Below are 16,397 nucleotides of genomic sequence, written 5' to 3'. Positions count from 1 at the left end.
TGGTATGTGAAAGCAAGGCTGGGGGTTTCCGAATAAGGCAAGTCTAGATTTGTAATAGCATACAAATAGGTATAACATTTTGAGATTTTATTCTTGAATAGACAAACATAGCTGCATGGTGAGGGTTCAGATTTTAAAGTATTATGAGTAGTTTCAAGCCACAAAGGCAAACAACCTTCAATTATGTGCTGCAGGCTTCTTGGTGAACTTGACTAGGATAAATTGAAAGAATACTTCTGAATAACAGTGATGGAGTTGGGGTACATTTGCCCCTAATAAGTAATTGAGTGTTTTCAGGTACTTTATATATTTCTCATTATCACAAAATCTGCAAATAGGTAGCACTCCACTTTTGTACCTGAGCCAATGGAAGCTAGAGAAGATACTGAAGCGGTAAACTTAGTGTTTGTGTTCCAGGAGCTTTCTTTCTGCTTTTCAAAACAGTGATTCACAGTTCTGAGGGAGGATTCTTCCTTTGTGGAAAAGGGAAATGCTCTTTTCAGATTGTAGGCTGTTTGCCTTACCCCCTTCCAGTTAAGGATTATTGCTAAAGAAAGCCACTGTTTCATGATGGGGGTGTCAGCCCTTTGCTATTGAAGAGGCAAGAACTGTGACCTGCCATAAAATCGCTTCTATTAGTAGAAATTCCTAGTGAACCATTTTTTTCCCCCATATGAGTAAATATAGCTATCAATAGTTTTATCTTGAGCCATTTTTAGCTAGTAACAGTAAGAATTACTGTTTTTAAAAAATTTATCTTGGAGTATAGTTGATTTGCAATGTTGTATGTTTTTTAGGCTCTTTTCCCATATTGATCTTTACAGAGTATTGAGTTCCTATGCCATACAGTAAGCCCTTATTAGTTGTCTATTTATATATAGTAGTATGTATATGACAAGCCATCACATCCACTAGCTTTGTTTGTAGCGATGCTTTCTAAGGCCCACTTGACTTCACATTCCAGGATGTCTGGCTCTAGGTGAGTGATTACACCATTGTGATTATCTGGCTTGTGACCAGAGGTCAAATTGCCAATATCCGCTGGATCATCGAAAAAGCAAGAGAGTTCCAGAAAAACATCTATTTCTGCTTTATTGACTGTGCCAAAGCCTTCGACTGTGTGGATCACAATAAACTGTGGAAAATTCTGAAAGAGATGGGAATACCAGACCACCTGACCTGCCTCTTGAGAAATCTGTATGCACGTCAGGAAGCAACAGTTAGAACTGGACATGGAACAACAGACTGGTTCCAAATAGGAAAAGGAGTACATCAAGGCTGTATATTGTCACCCTGCTTATTTAACTTATATGCAGAGTACATCATGAGAAACGCTGGGCTGGAAGAAGCACAAGCTGGAATCCAGATTGCTGGGAGAAATATCAGTAACCTCAGATATGCAGGTGACACCAGCCTTATGGCAGAGAGTGAAGAGGAACTGAAAAGCCTCTTGATGAAAGTGAAAGAGGAGAGTGAAAAAGTTGGCTTAAAGCTTAACATTCAGAAAACTAAGATCATGGCATCTGGTCCCATCGCCTCATGGGAAATAGATGGGGAAACAGTGTCAGACTTAATTTTTTGGACTCCAAAATCACTGTGGATGGTGACTGCAGCCATGAAATTAAAAGACGCTCACTCCTTGGAAGGAAAGTTACGACCGACCTAGATAGCATATTAAAAAGCAGAGACATTACTTTGCCAAAAAATGTTTGTCTATTCAAGGCTATGGTTTTTCCAGTGGTCATGTATGGATGTGAGAGTTGGACTGTGAAGAAAGCTGAGTGCCGAAGAATTAATGCTTTTGAACTTGGTGTTGGAGAAGACTCTTGAGAGTCCCTTGGACTGCAAGGAGATCCAACCAGTCCATCCTAAAGGAGATCAGTCCTGGGTGTTCATTGGAAGGACTGATGCTGAAGCTGAAACTCCAATACTTTGGCCACCTCATGCGAAGAGTTGACTCATTGGAAAAGACCCTGATGGTGGGAGGGATTGGGGGCAGGAGGAGAAGGGGACGACAGAGGATGAGATGACTGGATGGCATCACCGACTCGATGGGCATGAGTTTGAGTAAACTCCGGGAGTTTGTGATGGACAGGGAGGCCTGGCGTGCTGTGATTCATGGGGTTGCATAGAATCGGACACGACTGAACAACTGAACTGAACTGGTATGACAATCCCAGTCTCCTAGTTTATCCCTTCCACAATCACTTCCTGGTAACCATAAGTTTATTTCCTACATTTGTAACTCAATCTCTGTTTACCAACATTTGTACCCCCCCCCCTTTTTTGAACATTTCACATATAAGCAATATCATATGATATATGTCTTCCTCTAACTTGTCTCAGTGTGACAATCTCTGGGTCCATCCATGTTGCTGCAAATGGCAGTATTTCATTCTTTTTATGGCTGAGTTAATACTCCATTGTCTATATGTACCATATCTTCTTTATCCATTCTTCTGTTGATGGACATTTAGGTTGCTTCCATATCCTGGCTATTGTGAATAGTGCTGCAGTGAACATTGGGGTGCATGTGTCTTTTTGAATTAAGATTGTCTCTGGATATATGTCTAGAGAGGGATTGCTGAATCATATCGTAGCTCTGTTTTTAGTTTTTTAGGGAATCTCCATACTGTTCCTCATAGTGGTTATAGCAGTTTACATTCCCTCCAACAGTGTAGAAGGGTTGTCTTTTCTCCACACACTCACTCTCTAGCATTTATTATTTGTAGATCTTTTGATTGATGGCCATCCTGACTGGTGTGGGGTGATACCTCATTGTATATTGTTTTGATTTGTATTTCTCTAATAATTATTGATGCTGAGCATCTTTTCATGTGCTTTTTAACCATCTGTATGTCTCCTTGAAGACATGTCTATTTAGATACTTCCCCCACTTTTTGATTGGGTTGTTTTGATATTGAGCTTCATGAGCTGTTTGTATATTTTGGAAATTAATGCTTTTTCTTTGTTTGCAACTATTTTTTCCCATTCGTAGGGTTGTCTTTTCATCTTGTTTATAGTTTCCTTTGCTCTGCAAAAGCTTTTAAGTTGATCCCATTTGTTTATTTTTGTTTTTATTTCCATTTCTCTAGGAGATGGGTCAAAGAGAATCTTGCTGCAATTTATGTCAGTGTTCTGCCTGTGTTTTCGTCTAAGAGTTTTATGGTTTCTGGCCTTATATTAGGTCTTTAATCCATTTTGAGTTTATCTTTGTGTATGGTGTTAAGTATTTTAATTTCATTCTTTTACATGTAGCTGTCCAGTTTTCCCAGCACCACTTACAGTATTGAAGTGACTGTTCTCCATTGTATGTTCTTGCCTCCTTTGTCATAGATTAGGTGACCATAGGTGTGTGGGTTTATCTCTGGGCTTTTGTCTATATTCTGCTCCATTTAACTATATTTCTGTTCTTGTGCCAATATCATACTGTCTTGATTACTGTAGCTTTGTAGTCAGGGAGCCTAATTCTTCCAGCTCCATTTTTCTTAAGATTGCTTTGGCTCTTGGGGAGGTTTTTTTTTTTTTCCCCTTCGGGATCTTTTGTGTGTCCACACATATTTAAAAATTTTTTGTTCTCATTCTGTGAAAAATGCCATTGGTAGTTAGGGAGTTTGCATTGAGTCTGTAGATTGCTTTGGGTAGTATAGTTATTTTGACAATATTCTTCCAATCCAAGAATGGTGAATCTCCCCATCTGTTTGTGTCATCTTTGACTTCTTCCGTCCATATGTTATCGTTTCCAGAGTACAGATCTTTTGTCTCCTTAGGCAGGTCTGTTCTTTGGTATTTTATTCTTTTTGATGCAGTGGTAAATAGGGTTGTTTCCTTGATGTCTCTTATCTTCTGTTAGTGTATGGGAATGCAGTAGAGTTTCTGTGCATTAATTCTGTATCCTGCAGCTTTACCAGATTTATTGATGAGCTCTAGTAGTGTTCTGGTATCATCTCTAGGGTTTTCTATGTATAGTATCATACCATCTGCAAACAGGGACAGTTTCATTTCTTTGCCAGTTTGGATTGTATTTCTTTTTCTTCTGTGACTGCCATGACTAGGACTTACAAAATTTTGTTGAATAATAGTGGCAAGAGTGGACATCTTTGTCTTGTTCCTGATCTTAGAGGAAATGCTTTCAGTTTTTCACCATTGAGAATGATGTTTTTTGTGAGTTGGTCATATATGACCTATATTAAAGTGAGGTAGGTTCCCTCTAAGCCCACTTTCTGGAAAGTTTTTATCATAAGTGCATGTTGAATTTTGTTAATAGCTTTTTCTACATTTGTTGAAATGATCACATGGTTTTTATTCTTGTTGATATATTTCACAGTGATTTGCAGATATTGAAAAATCTTTGTATCTCAGGGATAAATTCCACTTGATCATGCTGTGTGATCCTTTTAATGTGTTGTTGAATTCATTTTGCTAGTATTTTGTCAAGGCTTTTTGCACCTACGTTCATCAATGGTACTGGTTTGTAATTTTTCTTTTTTGTGATATCTTTGTCTGTTTTGGTATTAGGGTGATGGTGGATGAGCTTGGGAGTGTTCCTTCCTCTACAGTTTTTTGGAAGAGTTTCAGAAAGGCAGGTGTTAGTTTTTCTCTAAATGTTTGATAGAATTTGCCTGTGAAGCCATCTGTTTGTTGAAAGATTTTTAATAATTGTTTCAATTTCGGTACTTGTGATTGATCTGTTCATGTTTTGTTTCTTCCTGGTTCAGTCTTGGGAGGTTATACCTTTCTAAGAATTTGTCCAGTTCTTCCAGGTTGTCAATTTTATTGGTATATAGTTGCTTGTAGTAGTCTATTATGATTCCTTGTATATCTGTGGTGTTAGCTGTAACTTCCCCTTTTTCATGTCTAATTTTACTTATTTGAATCCTCCTTTTTTTTTTTTTTTTTTTTGACAAGTCTGGCTAAAGGTTTATCAATGTTTCTCTTCTCAAAGAATGAGCTTTTAGTTTCATTGACAGTTGCTATTTATTTTCTTTGTCTCTATTTCATTTATTTCTACTCTGATCTTAAATGTTTTCTTTACTTATACTGACTTTGGGTTTTGTTTTCCTTTCTCTGGTTGCTTTAGGTGTGAAGATAGAGAATTACTGTTTTTTTTTTCTAGCCCTACCAAGTAATCCTTCCTATTGATCCATGGTTCTCAGTAGTATTAATGTTTGTGTTCTCCTTTGAGTCTGTAATGTGTCTTTAAAGCTTGCTTTCCTGACGATAGTGAAAGATAAAGTTCAAAAAAAGCTGCAGGTGATCTCACTTCATGGCAAAAATGCCACAAATAGCAGTGAAATCTATCAGGCAGTAGTAGAAAGTCAAGGAAAAATGTAATCAAATGATTACATTTTTGGTTATGGTAAAACATGGATATGAACTCAGACCCATAAATTGATCAGAGTTATTGATCAGAATATGCAGAGTAATGGGCCTGTTAAGGGTAGGGATGGATAAAAGGTTTCTGTTTAAAAAATGAGAAACTAAGAATTATGTAACTGAAGAATTTTAAAAGGATCACTGTATTCTGTGGTAGGTTCAGCTTTTGGGCAGTTTGATCTTTTTTATTTTAATCATGTCTTTAGTCTTTTTTAATTAAATTTTTTAATTTTTATTTACACCATGCGGGTGGCATGCAGGATCTCAGTTCCCTTACCAGAGATCAAACCCTTATTACCTGCAGTGAAAGTGCAAATTCTTAATCACTGGGCCACCAAGGAGGTTCCTAATTAAGCTTTTGAAATCAAATGATTACAGAAATTAGGCATGGAAGGGCTTGGGGTCTTCAAAGGAATAGTTGACATAGGTTTTTAGTTCAGTTTTCTCCTTTTAATGAGCAGGTAGATTCTTTTCTTCAAGGATCCTTGTGGCGGCTTCTAACCCCTTGGTATAATAACAACACTACTGAGAGCCAGCATTTATTTGTTCAGCACATAGTTATGTGCCAGGTACTGTGTGAATCACTTTATGTGTATTAATTCACAAAAAGCCCTCTGAGATAATATTGTTACTTTTATCCCTGTTGTACATGTGGGGAGAGTGATACGTCTGTTCCCCAGTGGATGTTGCTGGATTTGATCTTTTTTTTTTCTTTGGACCTAATCTGCCTATCCTTAGAATGCTACTGTGGACAGCAGGCAGTTGGTTAATGTATGTTAGACAGTGAATGAGTGAAGCATGTAGCCTTAAGGTATGCAGATTGGTTATAAATCCTTGTATCTTAGCCTTTGTGAAGTTGCCTTAATGAAGTTGAATATTAACCTTAGAAATCTGCAGTTGTGAAAACGGCCTGTGTCAGTGGATTTAACCATTCTCAATGGCACCTCCCTGGAGGGCTTGGGAAACAGAACTGTGTTCTGGTTATCTTCACAGTTTGCAAAGAATACCAACCAGTCTTTCAAGAGCTTGAAAATGATGTGGAATTCAGGTTTGTTCCTTTAAGGCTATGCTGCAGAGTTTATAGTCTTAAATATTTCTGGTCATTCTCATGCTTACACCTGGATTTTAATAAGTTACACAGAATAACACCAGGCTTTAAAAATTTTGTTTTGACGTGTTCAGCTACAGGGTCTTAGGTTCTAGTTTCTTTTTTTGTTAGTCGCTAAGTTGTGTCCAATACCTTGCGACCCCGTGGATGGTAGCCTACCAGGCTCCTCTGTCCAGGCAAGAATACTGGGGTGAGTTGCCATTTCCTTCTCCAGAAGATCTTCCTGAGCCAGAATAGAACCTGCATCTTCTGTACTGCAGGCAGATTCTTCACCACTGAGCCCCCAGGGAAGCCCTGCTAGTTTCATTGCTTGGACTTTTTTTGTTGTTTGTTTTTGTATATTCCCCAAGGTAATTGGGAATGATAGAAGCAATGAGTCTGACTCCCTTTAGAATATTCAGTCTGTCAGCCAGTATTTCTTTGCTTACATATTGAATGTGGTTAGTGAGGGCGATTGAATAGAGAAGAATGGTACCTAGATTTCTGTCTCAGGCACCTGGAGGATGGTGGTCTTATTGACTGAGATAGAGAACACCCAAAAATCACTTGTGTGGGGGTTCAGTTCACTTTTATGTACCTGTGAGTCTGTTTTTCATTCAGTGATGTCTTACATGAGTTGTGGGCACTTTTAATGACCATATAGATTGTATCAGTTATTTAAACATCCCTTTGGGTGGTTTTTGTACCACTTTGATCCTGCCCAAGTCTTTTCCTGTAGGTATATCTTAAAGTGTAAAAATAGTAGCTACCGTATGCCAGCACCATGCTGAGTACTGTATACATCCCATCAAAAGGTTGGTAGGTACTCTCCCCCACTTTACAAGTGGGGACTGTAGCACAGACACTAGTAACTGCCAATAAATGGCAGAATCAGACTTTTGAAACAACTGTATTAATATATAATTTACATAATTGTAAGGTTCACTTTTCAAAGTACAATTCATTTATCTTTAGTATATTTATGGAATTTTGCAACCCTCACAATGATCTAATTTTAGAATATTTTCATCATTTGAAAAAAGAAACCTTGTACCCTTGAGACAAACTGGCTAACCACCTCCTCACCTCCCCAGCTGAAGGCAGCTAATCTGCTTTAGATTACCTATTCTGTACATTTCATATAATTGGGCTCATATAGTATGTGGTCTTGTGTGACTGGCTTCTTTGACCTCATGTTTTTGAGGTTTACCCATATTGTAGTATATATCAGTACTTCATTCTTTTATTGCCACATAATCTGTATAGGTAAACTCAGAATTTGAACCAGGTGTGTCTGGTTCTTAACGCTCATGTTGCTGCCATTCTACTTCTATACAAGTCCCATTATGTTAGAAGGTTCTTATAGCTTACATGTCAGTGTTTTTTCCTCTTACTGTTCTCTCAGGGTACCTTGCTGAGAGTTAATTAAGTATGTTAGTATACAGGCAAGAAATTCAAGTCTTTGTTACTTTATCTAACTTGTATTGGGTTAGAGGAAAGGAGGTGTGAAGTCTTTATCAACAGGGAGAATAGAAAACCTAAACACCTTTTTTCTGTGTCTAGGAAGAAGAAGCGGGAAGGATAAAAGATTGCTGGGACAACCAGGAAGCACCTGCACTCTCCACGTGTAGAAATGCCAATATCTTTCGAAGGATAAATGCCATATTGGATAATTCTCTGGATTTCAGTAGAGTCTGCACTACACCCGTAAATCGAGGAATTCATGATCATTTGCCAGGTGACTTAGATTTGAAAACTTGGATGTGCTAGACATGCACGCATTGCTGTTTCTAGGCCGCTTCCTTGTGAAGTCTGTGAATGACCTTGAATCTCAGGTTGCACTTCACCCCTTTCGTCGTTTGTTTGCCTTGTGGATTGGGTCGCCAGTGGGGTAAAGACATCCTTTGATTATAATACTTTCACACAACAATTATGTGAAAAAAAGTAGGTCAGAGGTGACAAGACTATTTATATATACAATTATGAGTTACATGTTACGGTAGATTTTCTTATAGCTACATTGGAAACATTTTAAAAAGTGATTAATACTTGATGTAACCCAACATAGTCAAATAGTGTGTCAGTGTGTATAATCCGTATAAAAGCTGTTAATGAGAGATTCTTTTGTTAGTGTTATGACTTCAAAATCCAATGTATATTTTACATTGACAGTTTAGCTCAGTTTGAATTAGCTACATTTCAAGGGCTCAGTAGTCACATGTGACTAGTGGCTACTGTACTGGATGGTGCAGTTCTTGGGTACTTTAATCGCTTTTAAAAAGTGTGCAAGTCAACAAGCATTTGGTTTTCCTGATATTTAGGGTGTTCCACAGAACAGTGGAGGGAGAGGGCAGTGTCTCCTGAAGACAGTTCTTCTCAAGGAGGCTTGGATGTCCCAACAGTGTTTCATAATCTTTTTGTGGGAGTTGCAACATATTATAGGAATGTTGTTGGACTGTCCTTTGTTTGACTTACTTTAGATGAAAGCGGACATGTTTTTAATTTTTTAAATGGACCTTGAAAATGTTTGATAAAACAGGGATTTTCAGAACAAGGACTGGTAATTGCTGTTTATCTAGTTGTAAATTCATTGATTTATCTTTAACTTTGCCTTGGAAATAATTCCCACAAAAATGCAGAAGCATGTGAACATAAAGTAAGTGTTTAACGGGGAAGTTTGTTAGGAAGGAGGTGGCCCCATAGAAATTTATTTATTAAATTGTGCTGGGAGAAAAGTGAGAGAAGAAAATGGGGACTGAGGGATAAAGGTGGCTCTTGTCTCTTCTGACTTCCAAAAAAGTATGTGTATAATATTTCCTGTTAATTGGAGTAAGCCATGAGCTAACTCTTGTTCTTTATTAAGCTTATGTCAAGTGAAAGATTCAGAGAACCTGCCTGGTTCTATGTGTGTGTTTTGCTCTTTCCAGAAAGTTTCTTGAGTTATATTCCAATAAGAATGACAGTCAACAGTGACTTAAATCTCGCTGGATTGCTTCAGACGTGCTAGAACATTCATTTATGGTTTATATCAGAGCGTTTTTCAGCTAATGCTAGGTTGTCGACCTGAATAAGGGGAAGGACTCCTGGTCAGTGAGACAGGAGCTTTGAGGTGTGCATGTTCACAGTTGGCCAGGGCACCCAGTGGCCTCAGTGGTAACACCCAGGCTCTGGTCACTGACTGGCCAAACTATAAGGTGTAGACTTCTTGAGCTCCATAGGGGGGCCTTTTCAGGGCATAGGTTCAGGAAGTGCAATGGGAAGAGTACCTGGAAAAATAAGGGAAACCTGGGTTGTAAGGTTGACCTTGGGCAGTGAGACAAAGGAGATAGTTTTTTCCAGCTGTAGGACAGGATGGTGCCTGCCCCAGATGCCTCACAGGGCTCCACTTGGTGGGGGCTGGTGGGGATGCTCAGTAAGGAAGCAGTGCTGCCGCTTGAAGGGACCTCCCGAAATTGTAGGAGAGGTTCTGGTCAAGGTAGCTGGTGCTCTGTGCCCTTTGCACGTACCTAGCCCCTGCTGTGTGGTCAGCTCTGTCATTGTCCCTGCCTCAGATGCTGGTTCGGAGTGTGGGCTCTGGATCTTGAGAGGTGAGGCAGGGCTGCTGGCCTGGAGCAGAGAGCAGCATTCCCAGGCTTCCGCAGCAGAGAAAAACCCACCTTGTGGTTAATGCACAAGTAAACCTGGATGTATATTTTCCATGAAGCACTTTAACCTGAATTTGTAGCTTCTGGTCAGAAGTAATCTTGTTACCTAAGTAGATAATCAGCATTATAGAAACCCAAGAACAAGATTGGTTATAACCGTGTTACAACTAGGGGCAATCTGGTGACAACAAAAGGTAAAGTAGCCATACAGTGGAATGTCCTGCAGTTATTAATATGTTTGTAGTAGACTACCTAATGATGTTGATAGTCACAGTACCTGAAGTGAAAAAGCAAAGTACAAAACAGTGTGGTCTCAGGGATGTATATATGCATAGAAAGACTGGAATGACAAGACGTAAATGTAACAGTGAAGGTGTAACGGGCAATTTTTTTTTTCTGTGTGCTTTTCCCCACTGATTCTTCTGTAACAAACATGTTTTATAATAAGAACAACTTGTTAAGAGTATATCTTGGCACAGTGTTTCAGCATTGATATTTGGATTTTGCATAGGTACATTTAATTGTGCAACTTTCTTCATATAGGTACACTTACCTTTGCAATAGTTATATGCTTTTTGTTTTTTTCACTTGAGCAAATGTTTGGTTTATCACTTAGAAGGCTTGTGTTAGCTGTGACAGAATTTCATTGCATATAGTATGCAGTGAGAGTCATATCAGAACTTTGCAAGTCAGCTGATAAGGTGTTATTGGAAAAGTGCTGTGAACAAGGTCCAAGGAGGGAGAGACTGTTGGTTAGGGAGTGAAGAAACACTGTCTGAATGAAGCAGCATTTGAAATAAGCCTTGAAGAAGAAAGTTACTTCAGTGTAATTGGATATTGAGTAGGTTTGTTGTTGATTCAGAATTGACATTGGGGTCCAAAGCTGAGGTGGAAGATGTGTTAGATGACCTGTGGTACAGTGACAGTCCCCAAGAGTGGGAGCCAGATACCTCACACTGAGGGCTTCCAAAGAGGCCACAGAGCTGTCCCTCTACCACAGACCTCACCTCAACCTTTCCCTGGGCTGTCTAGGAAGACTGCTTGGGGCGGGCAGCATGCAGGGTGATTCTCCCCGCTCTTGGTGGAGCACAGCAAGGCGGGCATTGCTCCCACTGTCAAGCCACGTGAGGGGAGTGTCTCCAGAGAGGAGCGTTTGTGTAGACGGAAATTGCTTCTAAGAAGGAACACAAGGTTGTTGAACCCCTTGTAAGGCAGCAGACTTGTCTGTCCTTGACTGAGGAGAGGTGAGAGAGAACTTGAGAGGATGATGTGGGGCAGGGAGGGTGGGAGGGAGGCTGGAGCTGTCTGAATGCCCCTCAGTTGACACACAGGGAAACGGTGACTTCCCCTGGTTCAGGAGACATTAAGGGAGGCTGGAGTTCTCTGGCTGGTATTGTGCCAAGACCCTGGTGGTTGTGGGCGGGGCTGGGGTGGGGCTGGGAGGTTAGGCCAGAGCTGGACCCCTCATCCAGGCAGCTCCTCACAGAGGGTGCCTGCCTCCTCAGGGGCCCTTCCCCACTCCCCGCCTAGTCCTTTAAAATTCTGAGGAAGGAAGGAAATGAGCCTAAATGGATATGTGATTGAAACAGAAATGAACTGAGTTATTGTTAAGTATCTGTCAAGTGTGAAAATTGTTAAGATGACATTAAGGGACTTCTTAACTATGGGATGGGCCTGAGGCAGTGTCTGGAGGGAAAAGTTTCATCTTAGCTCACTGAGATGAGACCTCTCAGAGACTAGTTAAAAATAGTTGGAAGCTCAGAAGAGGGATAGATAAGTTAAAGTAGTTCACAGCAAGTAAGGTGTGGGACTGAAACGCTGATTAATATTTTTTTTATTGTAATACACATTCAGAAAAGTACACATCATAAGTGAAGAGCTCCCACTGTCTCCAGCTGAACACAGGCAGGTAACCAGCAATGCGGATCTAGATGAGCTGCCAACTTTCAGTTTAGGGCCAAAGAAGTGTATAATTGTAGCCGGATATATTGAATTTCTGGCTGAGATGGTTTCCTTTTTTATTCTGCGAGTATCATCACTAAATTATCTAAAAAGCTGTTCTGAAATAAATTTTAATATATTCAGTCCCAGCTAACAGGAGACAGCTGAAATTACTCTTGGGAAGTCTTACTTCCCATAAAATTTTTTTTTCTGAAACCTTTAATGTATGGCTTTAACAGTTAAATTTTTAACTTTCAGTCTGAGTATAACACTATATACAGAAAAGTAGGTATGATATATACCTAAAAGTATGATACTTTTATTAGGATAAATATGCGAATTTAGTGAGTTTTCAGGCACTGAACAAATCTTGTGTATCCACTTGTATGTAGGGATGGTAGACCAGAAGCCCCAGGCAGCTCTACAGTCTCTGAACTAGTGAAGGGTAAACCACTGTGCTTTTAAATGCATATGTTCTGCCTGTTTCTAAAGTTACATACATAGAACCATAAATGCGTACTCTTCAGCTGTGAGATTCACCCATGTCACAGCCAGTGGCTGTGGATCATTTGTTCCCATTGCTGTACAGTATTCTGTTGTGTGAATATATTCCAGCTTATTCTACTGTTAATAGACATTTAGGGCTATTCTGAGTAGTGCTACTCTGAACATGTGTTTTGGTGAACTTCTATTTGGGTGTATCCTGGGAGAGTGTTGGCTGGTAGAGTATCTGTGATTTCAGCATTAATGGATGCCAGTTTATCACAGCAGTTGCACCAGTTTACATTTGTGACACTCAGACTGTCAGATGGTTTGGGTTAGTTCTACATCCTCACCAAGATTTGGTATTGTTTTTTTTCCCTTTGACTATTTTGGTGAGTATGTAGTGGCATCTCTATTGTGGTTTTAAGTTTTGTTTCCCTGATGACTTATGAACTTGAGCATCTCTTTATAATGTTTGTTGACCTTCACATATCCTCTTTCCTTAAGTGCCTCTTCAAGTCTTATACACTAATATTTCTTTAGAATTACCTGCCTTTTTCCTGTTTAGCTATAGCTATTTTTTGTATACTCTTTTATATATTCTACACTATGAGTTCTTTGATATATATATAATAAACAATCTTTTCTCCAAACCTGTGACTTGTCTTTATACTCTTAATTGGTATTTTTTAATAACATAATTTAAATTTTATGGAGTGCAGTTTATCAACTTTCAGTTATGGCTAATGCTTTGTTGTGTCCTGTTTGAGAAGTGTTTTCCTATTCCAAAGTCATGAAGATATTCTGCATTTCATTTAAAAAAACTTAATGTTTTACCTTTCAGTCTTAACATTTGCAACCCGTCTTAGATTTCATATTGTACACAATATAGGGTGGAAGGTCGGGGTTCATTTTGTTCTGCATAGATAGCTAGTTGACCCAGCACCACGTTGGGGAAAAAAAATCTCTTTTCACTGTACTACTGTCACCTTTCTCATAAGTCAGACATCTGTATTACATGTGCACATCTGTTTCTGGAGACTTTTCTCTTCCATTGTTTATCTGTCCTCGTGTCTTAGAGACAATAGCTTTCTAGTTGATTTTGATACTTGGTTGTATCTTTGTCTTTCGTGATACTTGGTTCCTCTTGGACATTTGCATTTCCACATAGTCATCGGGTGAACGACATGACACTTCACAAGCTGAATCCATGACTATGTGAAGATGCAAAAGTTTTTGTTTATATTAAAAAATACTTTGTGTAGTTAAAAGAATACATGTAGCATATATGCTGTGGTATCAACCCTAAAAGGTCTCTAGAACGATGCCCCAGAGTTCTTTTCCTTTATATTGTCTGATGTGTTTCTAAATGTTGTATAATTAAAATTGCCGACTTAGATGAAATCATGGCAGGAATGCTGTTCTGGTCCTTAATTGAATGTTCTCTACCTTTAAAAATCCTACTCTTATTTAAGAGTGACTTGGTTTTCATCTCTGAAAAGCTTCTCACATGTTCTGTTGTCTGTTTGGCTCTATCAGATGGAGCAGGATCATTCTTGGCTGTTGGAGGTTGTTACTGACCCACTATGTGATGTTATAAATATAAACATGTATATTCTCTAAGTGGGGAGGTTATAGTTTTGAAGAAAAGCATATTCAGTTTGCCCATCTCATAATAAACCTACACAAAGTAAAGAGCAGATTCTGGATGCAGGTTCCTTGAGAACAAATCCTGGCGGTGCTACTGACTTGCTCTAACCTTAAAGGTTAAGTTTTCATTACACAGGAGTAGTAATAGTACACATTTATAGGATTTTTGTGATGCTTGAATAAGATACGTGTATTGAATACCTAGAATAATGCCTGTAACTGCACTTACTAAATGCTGGTAGTATATGATTATGATGGTGTGTGTATATAGCATGCAGTCATGAGAGCATTGCTGTGTTGATGTATTTTTTTTTTTTATTAAACTTTTTATTTTGTAAAAGAACCCACCTGTCAGTGCAGAAGACAGGGTTCGATCTCTGGATTGGGAAGATCGCCTGGAGGAGAGCATGGCAACCCTCTCCAGTATTCTTGCCTGGAGAATCCCATGAGCAGAGGAGCCTGGCAGGCTACAATCCATAGGGTCACACAGAGTCAGACACAACTGAAGTGACTTAATAGGACACACACAGCTTATTAACAATGCCATGATAATTTCAGGTGGGCAGCAGAGGGACTCAGCCATACATACACTTAAATCTGTTCTCCCCCAAGCTCACCTGGGTCATATCTTTTTAAAAGGTGAACTTCTGAGCCTTCCCTGGTGGTCCAGTGGTTAAGACTCTCCACTCCCACTGCAGGGGTTGCAGATTCAATCACTGGTCAGAGAACTAAGATCCCACATGCTGTGCAGCGTAGCCAAAAGAAAAAAATTTTTATGTTAAATTCTGTTCGCACATTCAATGTTGATAACATCTAGGATTTTGTTTATTGTGGCAAAAATAAAATTTACCATCTAAAGTATTTTTGGGTGTACAGATCAGTGATACTAGATACATTCACATAGTTGTGCAAAAGCCACCACCATTTATCGGCCTAACCCTTCATCTTGTAAAACTGAAACTCTATACCTATTGAGCAGTAGTTCCCCATGCTTCCTTCCACTAGTTGTTGGCAGCCACCATTATACTTTGTCTTTATGGTTTTGACCAACCTCAAATATGTGGAATCATACACGTGTTTGTCTTTTTTGTGACTTGCTTATTTCAGTTAGGATAATGTCCTCAAGGTCTGTCCATGTTGTAGCATATAGCAGATTTCTTCCTTTTTCAGGCTGAATAATATACTCCGTTGTACACATGCAGCACATTTTGCGTATCCATTCGTCCATCAGATGGGTACTTGGGTTGCTTGCACATTTTACCTATTGTGAGTAATGCTGCTGTGAATGAACATAGGTGTACAAGTATTTCTTTGAGATCTTGCTTTCAACTCTTTTGGGGTATATACCAAGAGGTGTAATTGCTGGGTCACACAGTACTTTGTTTTTTAATTGCCATACTATTTTCCACAGGGGCTGTACTGTTTTTCATCATCTCCTAGTAGCCTAAGGGTTCCAATTTCTCCACACCCTCACCAACACTTTTCTCTTCTTTTTTTTTGATAGTAGCCATCCTCATGGGTGTAAGGTGGTGTCTCAAAGTCATTTTGGTTTGCATTCTCTTGTGATTAGTGATGTTTAGCATATTTTCATGTGCTTAATCAGTCATTTCTGTATCTTCTTTGTAGAAGTATCTGTTCATGCCTTTTCCCACTTTTAAATAGAGTGGTTTGGTTTCTCGTTGAGTTTTAGGAGTATCTCTCTGTATTCTGGATGTTAATTCCCTATTGGATGTTGATTTGCAAATATTTTCTCCCATTCTGTGGGTTGACTTTTTACTCTGTAGAATAGTGTGTTTTGATGTACAAAGTTTTTACATTTTCATGAAATCTCATTTGTCTATTTTCTTTTGTTACTTGTGCCTATGAAGTCATATTCAAGAAATCATTGCCAGACCCAGTGTTGTGAAAATTTTGTCCTATGTTTTCTACTAAGTTTCATTGTTTTGGGTTTTATATTTTGTTTGTTGATCCACTTTGAGTAAAGTGGCATTGGGTGAGAGTCCAACTTCATTCTTTTGCAAGTGGATGTCCAGTTCTCCAAGCACCATTTGTCGAAGGCTGTTCTTTCCCCTATTCAGTAGTCTTGGCATTCTTGTTAAAAGTCATTTGACCATGTCTGCAAGGGTTTATTTCCAGACCTTCTCTTCAGTCTGTATGTCTGTCTTTAGGCTAATACTGCACCGTTTTGGTTACCATATCTTTGTAGTAAGTTTTAA

The 16,397-nt window shown here is 39.0% G+C and overlaps 1 protein-coding gene across 9 annotated transcripts in view; it reads left to right on the top strand.

The window, feature by feature from the left end:
• CPEB1 (cytoplasmic polyadenylation element binding protein 1) overlaps window positions 1-16,397 on the top strand; it is a 109,784-nt gene that overhangs the window by 21,734 nt on the left and 71,653 nt on the right. For 8 of the 9 annotated variants that reach the window (XM_061158801.1, XM_061158796.1, XM_061158798.1 and 5 more), the window contains exon 2: window positions 8,027-8,201. The exons of the other annotated variant lie outside the window; for it this stretch is intronic. In XM_061158801.1, the coding sequence (XP_061014784.1) occupies window positions 8,027-8,201 (175 nt within the window). The remainder of the gene's footprint in view (window positions 1-8,026; window positions 8,202-16,397) is intronic. 9 annotated transcript variants of the gene reach the window in all.

The sequence above is a fragment of the Dama dama genome, chromosome 13 (genome assembly GCF_033118175.1).
Source record: "Dama dama isolate Ldn47 chromosome 13, ASM3311817v1, whole genome shotgun sequence".
NCBI lineage: Eukaryota > Metazoa > Chordata > Mammalia > Artiodactyla > Cervidae > Dama > Dama dama.
The sequence above is the reverse complement of the archived record's forward strand: the minus strand, read 5'-3'. Positions and strand labels throughout refer to the sequence as shown.